The 20,753-nt window shown below is 34.8% G+C and overlaps 1 protein-coding gene and 1 long non-coding RNA gene across 3 annotated transcripts; one reads left to right on the forward strand and one right to left on the reverse strand.

Moving 5' to 3' along the window:
* Positions 1-135: 135 nt before the first annotated feature.
* Positions 136-2,183, forward strand: LOC128036073 (uncharacterized). 2 transcript variants are annotated; one of them, XR_008192930.1, is made up of 2 exons: positions 136-1,124; positions 1,622-2,183. It is a non-coding gene; the product is annotated as an uncharacterized LOC128036073 (long non-coding RNA). The 2 variants fall into 2 exon arrangements; XR_008192929.1 differs by having other exon boundaries at positions 1,640-2,183.
* Positions 2,184-2,593: 410 nt separating this feature from the next.
* On the reverse strand, positions 2,594-12,512 carry LOC105782108 (ubiquitin carboxyl-terminal hydrolase 26). Its single transcript, XM_012606611.2, has 15 exons — positions 12,284-12,512; positions 11,619-11,718; positions 10,895-11,491; positions 9,823-10,078; positions 8,882-9,609; positions 8,551-8,656; positions 8,016-8,194; positions 7,518-7,802; positions 7,225-7,429; positions 6,658-6,729; positions 6,274-6,498; positions 5,057-5,317; positions 4,106-4,247; positions 3,406-3,601; positions 2,594-3,031 (listed from the first exon to the last, which is right to left on the reverse strand). The coding sequence occupies exons 2-14, from the start codon at positions 11,696-11,698 to the stop codon at positions 3,507-3,509; spliced, it is 3,231 nt and encodes a 1,076-aa protein (XP_012462065.1). The 5' UTR covers positions 11,699-11,718; positions 12,284-12,512; the 3' UTR covers positions 2,594-3,031; positions 3,406-3,506.
* Between the last annotated feature and the right edge of the window lie 8,241 nt (positions 12,513-20,753).

The following is a 20,753-nucleotide window of genomic DNA, read 5'->3' on the forward strand; positions in this document are numbered from 1 at the left end:
AGGGTGGTGGGAGGAGGGAGCAGAAAAGTAAAAAAATTGAAGCAGAGAAAAAATGAGAGGTAATCATAATGTATAAAAATAATTATTTTAAATTGAAAAAACAAAAAGAGAAAATGAGAAAAATGAATAGCTTAGTTCAAAATTATGAAATTTATAAATGTTTTATTTTTAAAATTTTTTACTCTACTAAACAATAGATGAAAATAAAAAGTAATTTTTTTTCATTTCTTAATTTTTTCTACTTCCATCATTTTAGTTTTTTGCCTTTCAATTTTTTTTTTTTTTTGTTTTTTTCAAAACTAAACACACACCCCTACTAAATACTAGGAGTAAGTGTGCATTTTGGGTTTTGGTGACAAGGGATTACAGAAGTTCAGTGAGACTTGTTGGAGATCTTCATTAGGCTTTTTATGTAAGGCCCATTATTACACAGAACCTAATTATTCACACATCATAATTACATACAAAGGTAGTAGAAAAACTAGGAAACCCTACGAAAACTCTCCGCCTTCTGCCTTTTTCTCCTTCACCGACCCGTTTTATATATGGAAGCAGAAAGAAACAAGAGCTCAGGGAGAAAGAGGTGGTAGGACAAAAATGAGTCCAGGTTTCTGTTATTTTGGTGATTACCTTTCAAATCACCCTCAAGTTCAACCAAGTAGACATTGCTTCTGTTATTTCTTATTCCTGGTGGCTAGTTAGCCATTCACATCCAAAAGCTATATCTTATGTGTGAATGGTAGTAGGCTCACCTAAATCAGGTCTTGGCGGCCTTCTTGGGGAACTGGATTCTCTTCCAGAGTTTCACTTACAGGCTGTCAACAACATTCCTCCTTATTCTCATTTTGTCTTATTATCAATGCTATAAATTTTAGTAATAGTACTGATGAATAAAATTTTGATTTTTTGTTCCTGGATTTCTGGATTTGAGGTTGTATTTTCAATTTATAAACAAGGGAAAGAAACAGAATGGTCGGCATCTAGGGGTTTTTAAAAACCGTTCTTATCGGTCCTACTTGCAGGCCAAGCTTGATGGAAGAAGATAATAATAATTTTATGCTCATTCATTTGTTGGGTCGGACTTGGTTTTTAGTCCTTTAAAGCAAGAGTGGTCATTGGTGTAGGTATGTACTTTTACTAGCAACCATTAATATTTTCTATTATGGGACTCTGAACATTCTAATGGCTTGAAGAACAATTTCAATTAAGCTGAAACTTTGATGGTTATTATCTGTTCTCTGATACTTTTTTTGTTGTTCTTCTTCTTCTTGTAAATTGAATAATGGAACTCTAAGTGACATTTTGTTCTTCCAAGGATTTTAGATTCATTATTTGATCTCCTAAAGGTGTGCATATTTCTAATAAGCATTGAAGTGTTGCAAGGTTTTGCTTCCTTTGCTTTTGAGGTTCAATAATTGAATAGTGATTTGATGTTTTTATTGTGTAACCGGACTCCACAATGTGATGAAATTTGTGGATTGGCCTTATTTCTCAAGAAGACACCATCCAGTACTAGCATTCAATTTTAAACCATGGTTTTGCAGTATTGGAAGCGACTTTCGCTTCTTTGATTTACTACTTTAGTCCTTTGAAATCAACTTTTTGCTGCTTTGATTAACAGTTGATGATCTGTTGGTAGGCATGCCTTGTTCCCTCGCCTATCGGATCTTGATGCGTCACAAGATGCAATCGATCATGCAAGTTATGAATTCAAGGTAGAGGGGTTGCCTGATTCACCAGTCTTTCCTTCATTCCAATCTTGGGGCGGACTCCCATGATTCCTTTCCCAGTGTCTATATTCCCCCCTCATCCGAGGCTCAGACTTAACCTCCATAATTAATCTCAATATGGGGCTCCTACATCCTTCCTGTCAGAAGTAGATGATCTCTTAGCTCAGAAGACATTTATACAAGGCGACTGCGACTCCCTATAGCAGATAGCTTTCAAGACCTACAGAAGATAGTGTTCATAAGGATTAGACAAATTAAAGCAAATGAGCCGATGCCTAGGACTACTATGGTGTACTTATCTTCATTCTACATCCAAATTGCTTAACATATATGTACATAGTTGAAGTTACTTCCTTGCAACAAGTCTTCATTATGATTCTGGTTCATCTGTTATATTTTTTATGTTTCTCCAAAAAGGAAATGAAGTAAATTGCTGCTACACTTTTAATTTCACTCTTACGTTTGAACAAACAATAAATTTCACTTTCAATTTGCTGCTACACTTCTTAACTACATATATCTTCTTCACTCTAGTAACACACCATAAATATAGACAATCATTCCTCTTAATCTATAATCATAAACTTCAACTAAATAATTTGTCCATAATTCTTTTTCAGTCATCTAAGGGTAATAAAAACGTAATACCAAAATTGACTTTGAACAAATTAAATCAAAAACTAGTACAAACGGTAAAATTGAGTTTTATTTTTTTTCAACTTTCTACTCGGACCAATTGAATCAACAAACCAATGATATGATCAAATTGATCATCGATCTGGTTTAAAAAACATTGAGAAAACAGAAACAAGCTGATGTAATGGCAGGATAAAATTTCCTTCGAAGTATTTACCAAATACCAGTACCATAGAATAGGCATCCATCCATCACACTGATTTACTAATAAGCAATTAGCATCCATCCATCATATGAATGTCGATACCTTCAATTCATAGCATATTACAGTGAACTCATATTTGTACAAGCAAAATAAGTCTTACCACCATCACCACTTAAAACCATCCATAACCTTACATCTCACTCCAGCCCAATCCAGTTCACGCAAAGGAAATATTGCTCCAATCAAACTCACAATTCATATATATCCATCTCTACTTAGTTTATATAATAATAAAAGTTCCAACTTTCTTGCTTTCTTCTATCACTGTTTCCGCGGTCACCACACTGCCATGGTTGTCTAGGTCCTAAGGTTTTCTGGATTACAAGGCACAAAACTGGGCTGGGGATGAGACATCACATCACGTAATATAATTCCTCCGAGCAGCAACATTTCCTACTATCTGCTAGCACAAATACAACGTTTTTACCAATCATTGATTTCTTGCACCAATGACCAAACCAGGGACAGACAAGTTACAAAGTTAAACCAAAATTAGAATCCCCAAATGACAATGCTACTAGGATAAAACAGCCAAACAAACGCAGACACCAAATGAATGGTATTCTTGGATATACAAAAGACTAATTACTGCTGATGTCATCATGCATGTTCAAACGTATATATTCATGTCTGTATAAGCAATCATAGAAGCTTCATCCTGCACATACCATGGGATTGCACTAGAGCTTTTTGATAAGCTTAAGTATTGCATCAAAATGATGAGGAGGCTAGAAGAGATGCATATAAAAAATATAAATATAGAGAGCAACTTACCTACTAACATGCAAATCAAAACATTCCACGATTCCTTCTTCCACCATCAATATCTACAAAAATTTAGATCTTGTAGGCAAAAAACATAAAGCACACTTCATCTAAACAACTTGAGATGAAATATTTGCCGTCAATAATGTTCCCCGAAATCCTTCTTCAATATTTTCAACATTCATTTTCTGGTCAGAAAGCTCATCTGTGCACCACAAAGGGATCAGCAAACAATGGCAATTTCATTATTGAAATACTTGGGTGATAAAGCTTAGAATGAAAGTACCCATATAGCTTTTTGAGCAAAATGTATATATAAAAGAAAGTGAACTCTTAGAAAGGAGAAAAACGCAGTAGAAATAACTGAAATAATTTCACATATAGTTATTTAGAAAAGGTAAAAAAGAAGTGGGTTAATAGATAATAATTAAAGCTCATTTTAAAAATTAAATACTAATATAACCTTATGAAAATATGTTACTTGTTTAATGGATTTGTTTTATGTATTTTTCCATTCATAAGTTGGTCTCATTTGACTCATGACAACAAACTCATTCAGGGAAATTATCAATGAGTATATATAATAACAATACTTCTTTATTCAAAAGGCATGTGAAGTTAAAATTACTAATATATCCACAACCAATGAAATACTGTAATTATATTAAGTGGATTAGTTAGAAAAGGAAAAAGAAAAAAGAAATGTTACCAGCGATATCTCTATCTTCATGGATTTCAGAATCTTTCACCCAAAGCCTATCTCCAGGAAATATATTCATGTCAGCAAGAGTAGCAGTTTCCTGATCAATTACTCGCGATCCTTTGTGCAGTATTTGGTTTTCCTTAACAACCTACATATAGTGATTGTCAATGAGGCTGCTACTGAAAGAAAACATATTTCCTGTAGTAACAACAAATGCTAATTACAAATGCATCTAAAGGCAATAAATTGAAGATAGCAATATCTCAATTTCAAGTAGACAATCAAGCAAACCTTCTAAAATTAAATAATATCAAGAAATTGTCTACTGCCACACTTTCAATCAAAGGTTGACATTAACCCCAAATTAGCGGGCAATGTCCAGCCAAATCATATATAACCAACTCCAGCAGAAACTTTATTTTCACATGTTTGATCAAAATTGGTCCACATAAGTGATTTTAAATTCCATGAAGCTATTCTCCAAAAATAATTCCACGAAGCTAAAACGGAACGATTGAGCAATTTCAGGAAAGTAATGGTGCTTTGCAATTTAACCTACTAATATCATATAAGTAAATAAAATATTGTAATGAAAGTGACAAGACTGTTAAAACCAGTGCAACAATATAAATGGTTCATATAATATTAATAAGTAAGATTTCATTAAACTCAACAACAATACGTCACCAAAAGGTTAAGGTCCACAAAATGGTAATGCATTAAACAAGGAATTTGTAGGGAAAAAAAATGGCATGTAGGCAGAGACAAGATTGCCAGTGCAGTTAAAGTAGTCTGAAACATGAGAACACATGTTCTAGACAGAGAAAGGGGTTTATATGTTCATAGTTCTGCAATGTAAAGATACCTACTTAGTTAAGAAAAAGCACATAAAACAAGCACAAAATTTCTAAGGAAACAAATATATTGTTAAATTCCACAAAATTCAACAATGCGTACCCCAAGTGATTCCCATATCATCATTTTCAACTGATATATTGAGGTAGTTGCAGAAACTCTTAAATTTACTAAATTTCCATTGTTTGTCCTCCGAGAACGCTTGGAGGTTCGTCGATCAGGCTCAGAGGACTCAGATGCTTGTAAGATTGACTTTGGAGCTTCTTTTCCACGTACAAGATAAACATAAATATCTTCATCAGCATAGTTAAGCTTTTGCATCAACTCGCAGCTTTCTCTTTCTCCAATGCACTCCTCACATACCTGGAAAATATCAACATAAGTAGACCAAACTTTCAAATACAAGAGTACTGCTGGAAAAAAATCCAACCATGTTTTGGGCAAAAATTTTGACATAAATCATTTCCCAGATTCGATGCAAGTAAAAATTATTTAAAAAAAAAAAAAAACACTTTAAGCACTATGTACCACATTCCTTTCTATGAAATTCCCTGGCCAACCAGGACCAGCATGTCATACTTGCCTTCTTCACATGTGCGTCTAACATATGCAACAATTTTCTATGAACAAGTGAGGCAATCCTACAAAGTAAATTCTGAAAGCATTACTTACATTCATTTAAATGAGGTTGGCAAGCCCTCAGAACTCCTAACAACCACAGCAGAATGTTACAATCCCACTCTAGCCAGTATTACATTGTTCAAGTTTCATAACTTCTTAGATATCTCAGAATGTTTGAAAACCTATGAACAATAAAGCATTCTTGCCCTTAAAATTATGAGGAACCTTTTAGAATTGGATAAATCAAATAGCATATATTTCCTTCTTCCACTAATCATATTTCCAATTACCTCTGCTTGAATTGAATGCATAAAACACACCTGTTTATTTGAAGAAAAATAAAAATTAAAAAATATATAGCATTCTCTATCTTCTTCCAATTGTTTTTCTAGTTCTTCAAATTCTCATCTTATTTCCATGCAAAAAAAGTCCTGCATACCTCAGGATGTGCACATCACATTTCATTATGGAAAGTTAACAACACGAACAACCAACACTTATAACCACCTAGATAAGAGCACAGAAGTTTCTTTTTCTTTTGTAACAACTATAATATTAGCTAAATTATCACCAAGTTTTAACTCACAAAAAAGAAGCCAACGTTCATAAATCCTAAATCAAAATAAGCTCCGTTACATAGATCACATAACCAGAAGAAATTTTCAAAACACGTAACAGGAATAAAATTACAATATTACCTCTGGGCAGGTCCTAATCACTGGTTGCCTTGACTCATTCTCATTATTTACTTCATTTTGAAGATCAAGCGGCTGCTCACACATTGGCATGCCCCCACAGCATTCAGCCAAATCATTAGAGCTACAAAGCTCAATTATAGCAGATATGCCATTCTCCTCAGTACCACCCCATTCTTCACAAAAGCATTTCCAATCGTTCTCAGTGATAATGGTCAACCTATCTGTCTAAAATCCAAAGATGAGACTTTAAATTTTGAACTAATATTCTAGATGAAGAAACAATTTGGATATTGCCAAAAAGTTCAAAAATAAAAAACAGCACTAGTAGGTATCACCATCTGCATATTCAACAAAATGAATATGTATAAACACTCATATACTTACAGTAGAACCCTTCTGGAAAAAGGATCCACGTTTGTAGGCCACTTTAGGTGGCCTCTCCAGAAGGCGTGAATGCTGGAGAAAAGAAAGGTGGAAGGCTGTTAGAACCAATATCCTCGTGAATAATAATAATTGGAAAAGAAACGAAAAAGATCACAAACTGAAAGCAAAATAGGCCCCGATAATCTACAGATAAAATTTTACTTCCAACAGCATATTCCTCATTGTAAGTATGAAAGTCAATTTCAACCATAAGGTGGTTGTTGGCCCATTCATAAGTTCATTATTTCTAAATTCTTTAACTGCTGCCGAAAAACATCATTACCAAATGACAGAAAGCACCAAAATGCACATAGAAAAAGGCTGGTCACTTCCCCACCAAACCAAACCAACAAGCATCAATCATAGGTAGGGAATAATCCTAATATATTCAGGGTTGTATAAAAATTAATGGGGTGTGAAGAACCTCAAACTGCAATGGTAAACAAGCACCAATCCTAGGTAGGGAAAATAATCGTCCGCAATGGCACTAGACTATTAAAAAGAACTATTAGAAAAGTTGCAAGTGACCTTTTCGCATTTAAGCAAATTAATGACGCCATCAAGAATTTCAGGTTCCATGAATGACGTATGTTTGCTGCTTGCAGTGACATAGCTCCTCCATTTTGAAAGCCAAGAAGAAGGCAGCAAGTAGTACTTGCAATTTGAAGACAGCGGGATACTCTTGCCCGTGGCTAACTTTTCATGGTTTTGACGCTGTTTAAGCTTCATTTCTCTGTAGCATGAACAATCAAATTCAATCAACCATGAAAGCATATTGACAGATAGCAACAAACTACGAATGAGAACTTAGTTCAGATTACCTTCTAGAATCCTCCAAGCATGCAACTTCTGAAAGTGTATTGCTGCACTCAGGACACTCTTCAGAGTCGGAAGGAAAAGTTGAACAACCTGAAGAATCATCAGGTTTTACTGTAATTGCATCCTCATAAAAGAAGAGCCATAGCTTCTCAGGAACCAGCAATCGCTTAGCACCAGCAGCTTGCTCTGGCATCAGGTGCCCATGAGGGCACCTAATTGACATTGTTGGTCCAGCATCAGCTTCACAAGGTGCATCAAGGTTTTTTCTTTTCACCCACTGCTGTAACCTACAAGTAGAAAATGTTCAGTGTCACTATAAACTCAGAACATAGCAACACAGGGCAGTGAAACCAAAAGGCTAGAAGGTATGCGTTTCCTACAACAGTTATTAGAAGAAGAAAAGGACCCTTACCTATAATAATCTACCGCAGCCAGGAAAGGTAATCAAATTAGTGAGACTATTTAAAGCAGAAATAAAATAGAAACAGCTGTAGTCATACCATGCCTTTGATACATAGTAGGCTCCATCTTCGCACTTGGCTAAAAGTACATCTTCTGCAATCTCTTTCATCAATTTTCTTCGATCCCTATAGCTGTCTGCACATACAACTGTATGTGCCACATCGATAAGGCAGTCCAGGCAGTGATCACCTTTGGCAAATGTTGAGCCCCCATTGTACTGCTTTGCACAAGCACCATCAAAATGAACCCAGAGGTATTTGACATCACACAATAGGGGAAAACAAGATATCAAAATGGAAAAGCAAAATATTACATATGTACAAAAACATTAACATAACAATAATCATTTTTACATTTTGACAAAAAAGCAAATATGCAAAACAGAATTCAAACCTAGAAAAGCAAGTACACTCATGCAGCAATAAAAGTCATCCATTTCATTAAAATTTAACCAAGCGCTAAAGATTAAAAAAAGACAGACAAGAAAGGTATCTAAGTGTAATTAAACGTGAAAAGCAAATAACAGTGGACAGAGTTCATGCAATAAAAGTCATATGATTAAAATGAAGCTACCTTAGAGAACTTCGTCCAGGCTCCAGCTGACAATCGCTTCACAGAGCCAGCTTTGGAAAGTGGTATTTTTCCATGGGAACATTGGATAGATGTATTATCTAAAACACTGCAGGACATCAAACCATCAGCTCTAAGAGTAAACCTCGCAACAGTTGCCATGGAAAATTTTAAAAATCCATAAAGGGAACTAAATTTGGAAAAAAAAATACAAGCTTAAGCAAGATTACTAACAAGCAGAAGTCCACACCTTAGAGGACAACTATTTAACATCCATAAATGCATGAGCAAATAAAAAAGGAAGGATTCAAATAAAATGTAGCACTATACTTACGGTGGAGAAATATTATCAGCCCATTGGCGAAGCCAGTCTGTGGAAATCCAATAGAACGGTTCTTCAACTGAATGAACAGGAGCTTCAGATAGCACTGATCTCACTTCCTGTCTCCTTTCTGTTATGTGATCTAGTTCTCTTTTCTTCTTCAATTTGTATTGTTCACAAGCATCAACATATGATGAATTCAAGTTTGTTATCTCCTCACAAAGATGAGATGGAAGTGAAATTCCATCATGTAAGAAAACTGCATCCCCTTCTATTTCCATGGTGCTGGCACCATTCTTCTTAGAACTAAGATTGTACATTAGCATGTAGGCATCAGTAGATGAAAACATCTCTATATGACTCCCAACACTAGATTCTTCATGTTGCAGCTGAATGGGATCCAAATGATTTCCGTTGGCAGTGCCATCCCCTCCTGTGCAAGACGAATGAACAACTGCATCTGATCGATTAGATTTAGAATTGGAAGTTGAAGAGCCTTCTCCAAATGGATGATGACCCAAGTTTGAGACATGCTCGTCATCAAACTCCCACCACTGCCCTGTATTCTCATCCTTAATATGAGCTATATAGTGGCCACTGTTTGCAGCAGTTCCTTTGTGTATAAGAACTGCCGACAAGTCATATATTAATTCCACTTGAGAAGGCTTTGACAACCTCCCCCGCATATCTAGCTTTCCAGGAAAAGAGAACACAGAAGTAATCTTCTTCTTTGAAGTAGTCTACTGACACATTGAAGCACAGAAAATATTAAAAGTGTTATGACTGTTTGATGAAGCATGCTTTTGACAAGAGCTTCTACCACAAACAACACAAATGAATTACTTATGCATCACATCAAAGGTCATAATAGAGAGGAAAAAGGATCTGCTAATCATTTAATTGTAAGATATTAAAGCAAAAAGCAAAATGATACCCAATACACCATCAATTACCTTTTGAAGGAAATCATAGCGCTTCAGCTGAAAATTAAGCACATCAGGGAGTGTCCGCAACTTGATACTGCGAGAGGCATCAACTCTTATGTTACATGACTCACAAAAATATTGGTTATCGCCATGCAACTCTTCCACACTCAGGTAATCAGTTAAACTCTCCTCAAGAGTTTTGAGGCCCTTGACATTTAACTCAAGCTCATAAAAATCTTCCATCTTTGAAGAAGCTTCAGAATCTTTGCCACATCTTGAGCACCTATACATGAAGGATAATACATAAATCTAAAATAAAATACATTCTTCTAACTTGAACTTGTTGCATCCATAAGATCAGTCACAAGCTTGCGGTATCAAATTCCATAGGCAGGAAGACCCTTTATATATATTCAAAGGTGTGAGAAAATAAGTGGTTGAATAGGGTAAAATGCAAACCTCAATACAAATTGCTACAGCAAAACTACCAAGACACTAACAAATAACCTCACAACGAAAAGTGGTTGCAACTAGTAGATGATTGAAAAGTTTACAAGAGGCAGCTGCTATAATACTGGAGGTTTGTACTAGTAGATGATTGACAAAGGCTGTTGATTCATACACCTCTCATTTAAACTAATGCTAGCTCAAGCATGACAGAAACCTAGACTAAAAGCAAGCTGACATTGAAGGAATTATTTGAAATAAGGCAACAAAAAAGAGCATTCGTGGAGAAATAATCCACTAATGAACAAATGTAAGCAAGTGGTAGTATTAAATGGCATAATGATATCTCTTGAAAGCTTCCAGAGTGCACTAAAATTTTTCCCTTGATATTGAAGAGTGGGTTTTCTTTATCTCTCAGTTTTCTTCCCTTTTAAGTTAATTAGTTCTTTTTCTCTCGCTCATTTCCTAAAAGTCAATCACCATTCGTTATTTAGTTATACTAGAGGCAGGCATCAAGGATTGAATCATATATGAGCATCTTATAAGTCTCCAAAACATATCAAACCAAGTAAAAGAAGAAATATAGCAATAATGCCAGATAGAAAATAGAAAATCATAATTTGAAAACTAGCATTGATGAAATTGATCTTACGTTGTAACATGAGATACACTTCCTCGAAAGAGATCTTGAACAATTGTCCTTGCTTTGGAAACTTGAGAATCACTTAGACAACGCTCAAGCAAAGAAAAAAGTAAGGTCAGGAATTCATGGCTATCCTGTTGAACTCCATTATCTAACTCGAGTGTTTTTATAAACGGGGCAGAGTCAATGAAAGCCATTTTACTAGCATGCAACTGCGCAAAAAGTCGTGCAAGTTGATCTAAGACAGGGTGTCGGTTCAAAACATCAGGTTCAACAGAGAAAACACCTTGTCGAAATGATTTGTTCATGTACAAGCACTGTAAAATGCTGTTAGCATAGCATGTTGCACCCAGATTCGTAAGACCTGCAGGTGAGTAAGCAGAAGCACGGAGATCTTTACATGGATCTGGACCAAGAGCTTGAATAATATCCGACATTTTCTGCCATAAGCCAGCTTTCCGACTGCCATTAGGAGGTGGAATCAACCCACAAAAACAATTCGGGTTGTCCTTAGTATTCACACGACAGCCTTGACAAACCGGTTTTGTGATCATGTACAGCTGATTTACATCATCATCAGTTATTTCACCTGTCAGGTGAATTTTCCTGCACAAGGGGAAGAAAGATTCAAAAAGAACACCAATATAAAGCTTAGTGGCTTCCCCAGCACCCCCCGTGAGGAAAAAGAACAAGTAAAATATTACTGAGTCTTAAATAAAAAATAGCTTAGTACCTTAATATTTCAGTAGTTGTATCATCATTCTCCACCTGTCTGTGTCTTTTATTTTTACTACGGGTTGTTGGTCGGCTCATTTTATCATTGACCGACCCTGCTGTGGGCACAAAAATGAGATTAGGTCATATAATGTTGTTTAAGGAATAAAAGGCAAAATTGCAAGTTTAATTGAGAGTTTCAGGCTCTGAGCATGAGCATTAAATTCATCCTCATAAGGGACCAAATAGAATCAATTATCTTCGGAAAGAGCCAATCTTAGGACAGCACCCAGCATACATTTGTTAGCAAACGGTTCCCGGCCGCTATTTCGCCGTCCCACACAGCTAAAGACCTCAATACCGGTGTGAACAAATTTCACGTCAATAGCGGCGGATCACGGCCACCAATAGCAGAGTAACGGGAAATAGCGGCGTCGCAAAATCGATACCTTTAAAAAAAAGTTCTTCTCACCAAAGTAAACAGGGAGAGAATATGATGAGACAGAGTAACGAGGAGTAGGATTGAAAACAAAAAAAAAAAACAAAAACAAAAAAATCAAATATAGCAGAGTGATGCAGATGCAGAGGCAGAGACCAGAGAACACAAACCGAGCCATACCTCAAAATCGAATGACTCGGAGTTGAAATCAATCTTCAAATTAAGTTTAGGGTTTCGATAATTACCTTGTTTAATTTTCTGGTCTTTGGCTAGGTTGCCGGAAACTTGAAGGTAAGAGAAGGGTTGGGTCAGGGACTGGAGGCGGCGGAGGAGGCGGAGGGACTGGGGCAAAATGGGAGGGAGAGAAGACGAGGCTGGGACAGAGTGGTGGTGAGAGGCTTGTTTGGCGGGGGATGTGAAGAGAGTGGGTCGGGAATTTTTCAAGGAAATTTTGGGGAAAAAAATCTTTTTTGATTTGTAATTTTATTTGAAGAAAATATTAACAACCTAATAGAAGTTAAATTTATATAATTTTGATGTAATTGCAACAGTCACTTGTGCTGTTTTAAATATGGTTAATTTAAGTTGGGTTAATTCGAGTTTTGATATTCAAGTTATTTTTTAATTATTTAGGTAAATTTTAAATTTGAATTATTTTAAATTCTAGCCAATTTTGTTTTAATTATTTCGGCTTTTCTATTTTTTTTAAAATGATTATTTCATATTTAATAATTTAAGTTTAATTTAATACACATCATATTGAATGAGATGATTTTATATTTAAGTTATTTATATGTTTTAGGTTTGAGAAATGATACTTACCAAGATTGCTTTGCCGAGAGTCATAGAGAAGGCAGTAACTGCTGCGACTTGGGATGGGGGAAAGTGGTAGTGACGGTAGAGAGAAGAGGGATGAGATTTCCCTCATAACAGAAGAACTTATTCAACTATCTGTCAAAGGGTCGATAGTGGTTCCGAGTGTGAAACCAACTCTGATTTGTACAATTTGGACAGAGAAGCTTTACAACCCAGAGAGTTTTAGGGCACAGATGAAAAGCATATGGAAAACAAAAAAGAAGTTTGAGATTCAGACGGCGGGGCAGAATTTAATTTTGATCGTGTTTGAGTTAGAATAATATTTGGAGCTAATTATGGAGGGAAGACTATGGCTATTCCGAAAAAGTCTAATTTTATTTGATAGGTTAATTCAATCGGTGGAAAGATCCCAGATTCGGCTTAACTTTCACCGTTTTGGTTAAAGATAGGTCCATGTTTACCAGAATTTGATAAAAAAAGATCTATTACACGTCATAGGTGTCACTTTTGGAAGGGTGCTCAGATATGAAATTAGTGGAGAATGGTGTCGCCTTAAAATAAACCTCAATGTACAGAAACCCCTTCGACGAGGTATTTTTGTCTCAATGGATAATAGGAATAAATGGTGGATTTCTTTTAAGTATGAGAAATTACCAATGTTTTGCTTTGGATGTGGAAGGGTGGGGTATGGCCTTTTAGATTGTAGTGAGTTGAATCCTGCAGAAAAAATTAAAATCAGAGAGGATCCACCATACACGCTGGCACTAAAAGCAAAATCAAACTTAATCGGGAAGGAAAGTATTAAATTTAATGATTTTTCAAAAAAGGTTAGGGCTCAATGCTCTTATACAGGTGGTTCTGAGATGGAGGCGATCAAAGATAAAATAACTGGAAAAGTGAATAGTTTGAAGGGGATGATGCACGAGAGACTACAATCGAGTGGTGAAGAGAAGATGATGAAGAAACAGGAGGAAGTATCTACAGTCGCGAAAGATGAACAGATGGTTGAAACCAAGAGCAGATAGGTTAATAATTTAAATTTAGCTAAGAAGGCAAGTTGGAAAAGAATTGCTCCAGTACAAATGATGACTCAGCGAAAGGATAAAAGCTGTACTAGGAAGAGGAAAGCTTCTGAAGACGAATTTGAGATTTGTAGTGTAGAAGCTACATATGAAGACGAAACTAAAAGGCTGAAAAAGATGGAGAAAAGGTATGTAGAGAAATGTTATCAGAAGCGATGATTAATGCTATGTAGCAGAGTGATGTTCAACTACTTATGGGATCGGCGGCTGCCAAGAGGCAAGCCTACCAAACGCAATGAAAAGCATTAGTTGGAATGTTCGTGAATTGGGGAGTTCACGAACCGTTAGAAGGTTGCGGTACTTTTTAAAGTAGCATAATCCCCAAATGGTCTTCTTAATGGAGACAAAAATAAATAAGCAATGTATGGAAAAGGTCAGAAGAAGTTGTGGTTTTCAGAATGGGATTGATGTTGACGCAGAAGGTTCCCGAGGTGGTTTATGTTTAGCATAGAAAGGAGAGATCATAGTTACTTTAAGAAGTTTCTCCAAGAATCACATTGATGCAATGGTTATGGAGGAGAATGGTAATGAAGAGTAGAGATTTACAGGATTTTATGGCTCCCATTATGTCAATAATAAGAATGCTTCTTGGAAACTGCTACGAAAATTAGGACAAGATGAGAGGCACCCATGGTTTGTAAGCGGGGATTTTAATGAAATTATGTATTCTTTTGAGAAAAGTGAAGGGTTACCAAGAGATGAAAGAAGGATGGAGGCATTTCGAGAGACCCTAGAAGAATGTCAATTAGAAGATTTAGGATATACAGGGGTTTGGTTTACATGGGAAAAAGGAAATTTGCCAGAAACAAATATCAAAGAAAGATTGGATAGGGGAGTTGCTAATGATAAATTGAGGAATCTTTTTTCCAACGGGCAACATTCACCACTTAACTCATTCGATGTCTGATCATTGTCCACTTCTTCTTAATACAAAAAGTGGAAACACTTATGTGGGGAGTCTATGGTTTAAATTTGAGGCGTGGTGGACCATGGAAGAGTTTCTTGAGGGAGAAATTAAAGCATATTGGGAATCATCTACAGGTACTATATTGGAGAAACTAGAAAAGCTACAATCAAATCTAAAGAAATGGGCAAGATCAATTAAAAAATGGCGACAATGGCTAAAGAAAAGGCTTACTAAGGAACTTGAGATGTTGCTGGAGGAAGAAAGAAATGATGATACAATGGCAAAGATTATTCATACTAAGGTTCACCTGAATATGGAAATTGATAGAGATGAAATTTACTGGGAACAAAGGGCAAGGGAGAATTGGCTTAAAGTAGGGGACAAAAATTCAGCTTTTTTCCATAAGTATGCCTCATTTCGTAGGAAAAAAAAATACTCAGGCTGGAGTTAGACGGAGGAGGAGAGGCTACTGAAGTAAGTAAGATCAATTAAGCTGCTACTTTGTTCTTTTAGGAGTTATTTACGTCAAAAGGAGTAAGAGAGCTATCTCATCTCTTAACGGGCATTGAGGAAAAATTTTCGCCAGATATGAATGACGTTTTAGTGTCAAATTTTACGAAAGAAGAAGTGTATTCAGCTTTGAAAGGAATGGGGCCAACTAAAGCACCGGGACCTGATGGATTTCCAGCACTATTCTTTCAACGATATTGGCATATAGTAGGTAAAAAGTCATTACTTTCTGTTTGGGAATTTTAAATAACGGTAAAAATTTTGGCCCTCTCAATTCAATTGATATTGTACTGATTCCAAAAACCCAGAACCCTACGAACTTAGCAAAATTTAGACCTATAAGTTTGTGTACAGTTCTCTACAAAATTGTGGCTAAGACAATTGCCAATAGACGTCAAGGGGTTATGAGGAGATGTATTGATGTGGCGCAAAGTGCTTTTATCCCAGGAAGGCTAATTTCTGATAACATTTTACTAGCTTACAAGATCCTACACACGTTTCAATGAAAACGCATAAGAAAGAAATGATATATGGTAGTTAAACTTGACATGAGCAAAGCCTATGATAGGGTCAAGTGGGGTTTTCTTAAGGAAGTTATGTTGCGAATGGGTTTTGCAAAAGAATGGGTTGATTTAATTATGAAATGCATTACTACAGTAACTTACACAGTTAATACTAATAGAAGAAGGGGACGAATTTTTCAATCTTCTAGAGGGTTGTGTCAAGGTGACCCCCTTAGTCCATTTCTATTTCTATTATGTAGTGAGGGACATTCGGTATTAATGAGATTAGAAATTAAAGAGGGTCTGATAAAATGAGCAAAGGCAAGCAGGAAAGGACCAGGGATTTCACATTTACTTTTTACAGATGATTGCATATTGTTTGGTGAAGTAACAAATAATGGAGCGAGGTTGCTAAAAGGATTTCTAATGGAACATGAAGTATGTTCTGGCTAGTGTGTTAATTTTGATAAATCTTTGGTTTTTTTCAGTTTGAATACATCAGTAGAAAAAAGAGGTGAAGTAGTAGCAAGCTTAAGGGTAAGAGGGTCAACAGATATGAAAAAGTATTTAAGTCTTCCTAATGTGGCTGGTAGACGTAAAAAGGAGTCGTTTCAAAATCTAAAAGATAAGGTCAATTCCATAATTAAAGGTTAGAGTACCAGATTATTATCACAATGAGGCAAGGAAGTATTCATTAAATCAATACTTCAGGCTATTCCAACCTACGCTATGTCATGTTTCCTTCTTCCTAATTCCCTATGTGGAAAACTGGAAAGGATCTTTGCTAATTTTTGGTGGCAAAAGGCGCAAGGGAAAAGAGGAATTCACTGGTGTAAATGGCAGTATATGTGTCTATCCAAATAAGATGGAGGAATGGGCTTTAGGAATATGGCTAGTTTTAACGTCTCCTTATTAGCTAAACAAGGTTGGAGAATCCTAAGTAATCCTAATTCGTTAGTTGCACAAGTATTAAAAGCTAAATATTTTCCAAAAAAGAATTTTTTAAATTCGCGCCTAGGGAATAATAGTTCTTTCACATGGAAGAGTATATGGGCAACTAAAGGCATTCTAGCAGATGGACTATGCTGGAAAGTGGGGAAGGGTACTGAAATCTCAGTTATTAACGATGGTTGGATACCAAATTTGAATTATTCTAGATTATCGTCTCATATTAATAATTTGCGTGACTTTAAAGTTGTTGAACTAATTGATGATAGCAACAAAAAATAAAAAAAAATAGTTGGTAGATTCTACTTTTCCAGTAGAGGTAGCTGAGAAGATTCTCCACATTCCGTTAGCAAAAGAGCCTAATGATGATTTTCTGGCCTGGAGGGGGAGTCTTCGGGAGAATTAACGGTGCGGACTGCCTATAAACTAATACAGGGCATTGAAATTGATCCTAAAGCTTATGCTTTACAAAACGGGTATAGGAAATTTTACAGAAATCTTTGGCTCTTAATCTACCTTTTAAGTTAAAAATTACAGTTTGGAGAATATCATGGAATTATCTACCAACACGGGTTAACTTGCAGCACAAAAGGCTATTAAACAACATAATTTGTTCTGGGTGTGGAAGAGCAACAGAAACCACGAATCATCTATTTCGCGAGTGTTCTGTTGTAATATCAGTATGGAAGAGTTATCATTTTCGGAGTTATTACAAGTATCTCATATGGAATTTATACAGTGGCTCACCTGGGTTTTTGAATAGAATACCCTCTCTCAGTGCAGGATCTTTTACTGCGCTCTTTGGGCAATTCGGGGAGAGAGGAACAAGAGAGTTCATGATAAGGCCAACAGATCTGGGAAAGAGATTGCAAGTTTTATCAAGAGATACATTTATGAACTTATTGGGATTGAAGAAAAAGTACCAAAGATTTTAACAGGAGTCAGAAAGTGGAAACACCCACCTGGTAAGTTTGTGAAGATTAACTTTGAAGCAGCATATGATGGGAATCTGTGTCAATCGACTGTGGGGATTGTGGCTAGGGATAGTGAAGGAAACGTCCTCTTATCATTCACAGAGATCCATCACCAAGTCGTATCAGCTTTTGCTGCCAAAGCAATTGCTTGCCGAACAACAACTCAAATTGGTATAGACATGCAATGGTCAAATATCATCATTGAAGGGGATACATTATCAATTATAAAGAAGTGCAAGATAAAAAAGTTATGATAAATCAATGGTCGGAGCATATATCCAAGATATTTATCAACTACTGGCTAAATCTAAAAAATATTTTTTGAGTACATTCCAAGAGCAGCGAACAGCCTGGCACATACATTAGCAACAGAGACATTAATGAAGAAAAACGAGATTTACCTAATAGGAAGAGTCCCTAAGTATGCTGAGAATTTGAAGGAAAAAGAAAAGGCGAGTGAACTAGATTGAAGATGAATTGGATGAGAAAGAATAGAAAGGCTAAAATGTGGAAATCAAAAGATTCGGTGAAAATGCCTCCATTGGAATCCAAAAATGTCTTACAGAAGAAATGGCAGGACGGGAACAGATCGTTTTTCTGATTGGGCAAAATCCCGGTGTCATTAATTAGGATCTAGAGTCTTCTGATTATTATTACTCTGTTTTTGAAATTTTAGGGTCGGTACTTCAGTTTTGGGCCTCTTTTAATTGCTTGCTATAAAGTTTGGACTCTAGCATTTGTTTTATTTTGTTTTTCCATGTCAAAGTTTTACTTCTGGGCCTTTTGCATTTGTTTTTCCTATTAGTCTGGGTCATGTTATGTATTCTTAAATTTTAGTTTAATAAAGCTCAATCTGAATTTAGTTTCAAAAAAAAAGGTTTGAGGGAATGATGTATAAAGTTTTTTTAATTTTAAAATAAAATTACATTAAAGTTAAATAACTTATATAATTGACTTAAATTTATTCTAAAATTTATAATTATTAGAACTTTTAAGAAATTATTATAAATTATTATAAATTTAAATTGATCCACTTATAATATATAAAACCATAAAAATAAAATTATTTTCAATTGTTATTTTATTTAGTTTCTTTTAAATTCTCGATATAAATATTTTATTGTTAATGACCTTTTAATTTTTATTTCTATTTTTATAATTATTAACATTATTTAATTCAAAATTTGTGGGACAACCATAAATTAATTAACTTTTAGGATTTAAATCACCTATAAAATTAAAGATCTATTTGTTTAACTGAAAATGTCTTTCAAAAATAATTTACTTTTCTAGAAAAAGCTAATATTTTCTAGTATTTGGATGAATTTGTGTAAACTATTTTTCATTATTTGTCGATTTCTTGAAAATATTTCATAAAAGCATTTTCAATGAAACAAACATACATATGAGATTTTCTTATCTTTTATTGTTTAATTGAGTTTATTTTATATCTATAAATTTATATTTTACATTTTTATTGCATATATTAACAAAAATAATATAATATATAAATACATCAAATTAAATATATAATATTACTCAATTAGTAAGCTAGAATATTAACAGCATAAATTGAAAACAATCAAAGCGAATAGATAACTCTTGATTGTATTATAAAAACACAAAAAAACAAAGATTGAATAATAATAAATTAGCTTCCAAACCATAATTAGCACTATATAAAATTATATTAATAATTTTATCCAAGTGCATAATTAGTAGTACACCGCATGATGGCTACAATATTAGTTTGAATAATAATAAATTAGCTTCAAAAAAACAGTAGAACAAAAATTAAATAAAAGCTAATTTATTATTCAATTAGTAGAGTAAAGGGGCTCAAATCTCTTGTAAAATCGTAAAACATGAAGACAATTAAGGAGACGCCATTCCTAGGGCTCCAAGCTTTTAACTTCGAAATTCAAGTAGCATTGGTTGTTTTCTTGAATTTTTATAGATTTGAGGTAATGGGAACTTGAGTTAGCTAGCCCATGTATCAATTTGTAAAACTGTTAATGTTTTAGAAAGTTTTCATTGTTGAATTCTTGAAGCTTTAGGTGTTAAATTGATAGATTTTAAGCTTAGATGTGAGAAGGGGTAAATTGTAAAGCTTAATTGATAATTTAGTACATTAAGGAATAAACTAAATAAAATGTAAAATTTGCTATAAAAATAAGAAATGGGAGGTCCCTAATGTATAATAGTGAAATCGTAATTCAATTTGAAGCTTTAAATTGAAAGTTATGTTAGTCTCAATTTTAGGGACTAAATTGAATAGATTATAAATTTTGTATAAATTGATAATTGAATGTGAATTGGTTGATTATTGATAGTGCTATATGTTTTATGTTAATCCGTAGCTAACATTGATTGGAAAATGTCCAAAGACATTTTGGTAAACAAAGCCTTATCAGATTGAAAAACATCTTACCAAAAAAATTTTGATAAGACATTTTATGAGAATAATGAGTTAATTTTACGTTGACCATACTATTTTACATGAAACAAACATCGGAAAATGCTAAAAATATTTTTCGTAAAAGTTTTTTACGTAAAACAAACGGAGCCTAAAAGAAAAATTAGTTAAAAGTAAAAAAGAACAAGCAGGGTAGCTTGGGAATACATGATTTGAGTCTTCAAAACAAAGTTTTCCTTTTGAAATTGGATATAATTTTTTTCAGATCAACATGCCATACCGGTGCAAGTAATGAGAACTAAATATTGAATGGGGGAGGGGAAGCCTACGTTCATTGAGAGATCGAGTAGCTCATTTGTTTAGAAATCCATTGCTAAAGTTTGACGGCATTTACTAGATTAAATTTGTTGGTCGATCGATAACGGGAGGAGGGTCTGATTTTGGTTCGATACTTGGGGCCGGGGCTGGAATCGCTAAATAATTATTATTTGGAGCATGTATCTTGAAATCTGACAGTCTTGGTTTCTAACATGGCTGATGGCAAGGGACGTTGGCAGTG

The sequence above is a fragment of the Gossypium raimondii genome, chromosome 13, assembly GCF_025698545.1.
Source record: "Gossypium raimondii isolate GPD5lz chromosome 13, ASM2569854v1, whole genome shotgun sequence".
In the NCBI taxonomy this organism is placed as follows: domain Eukaryota; kingdom Viridiplantae; phylum Streptophyta; class Magnoliopsida; order Malvales; family Malvaceae; genus Gossypium; species Gossypium raimondii.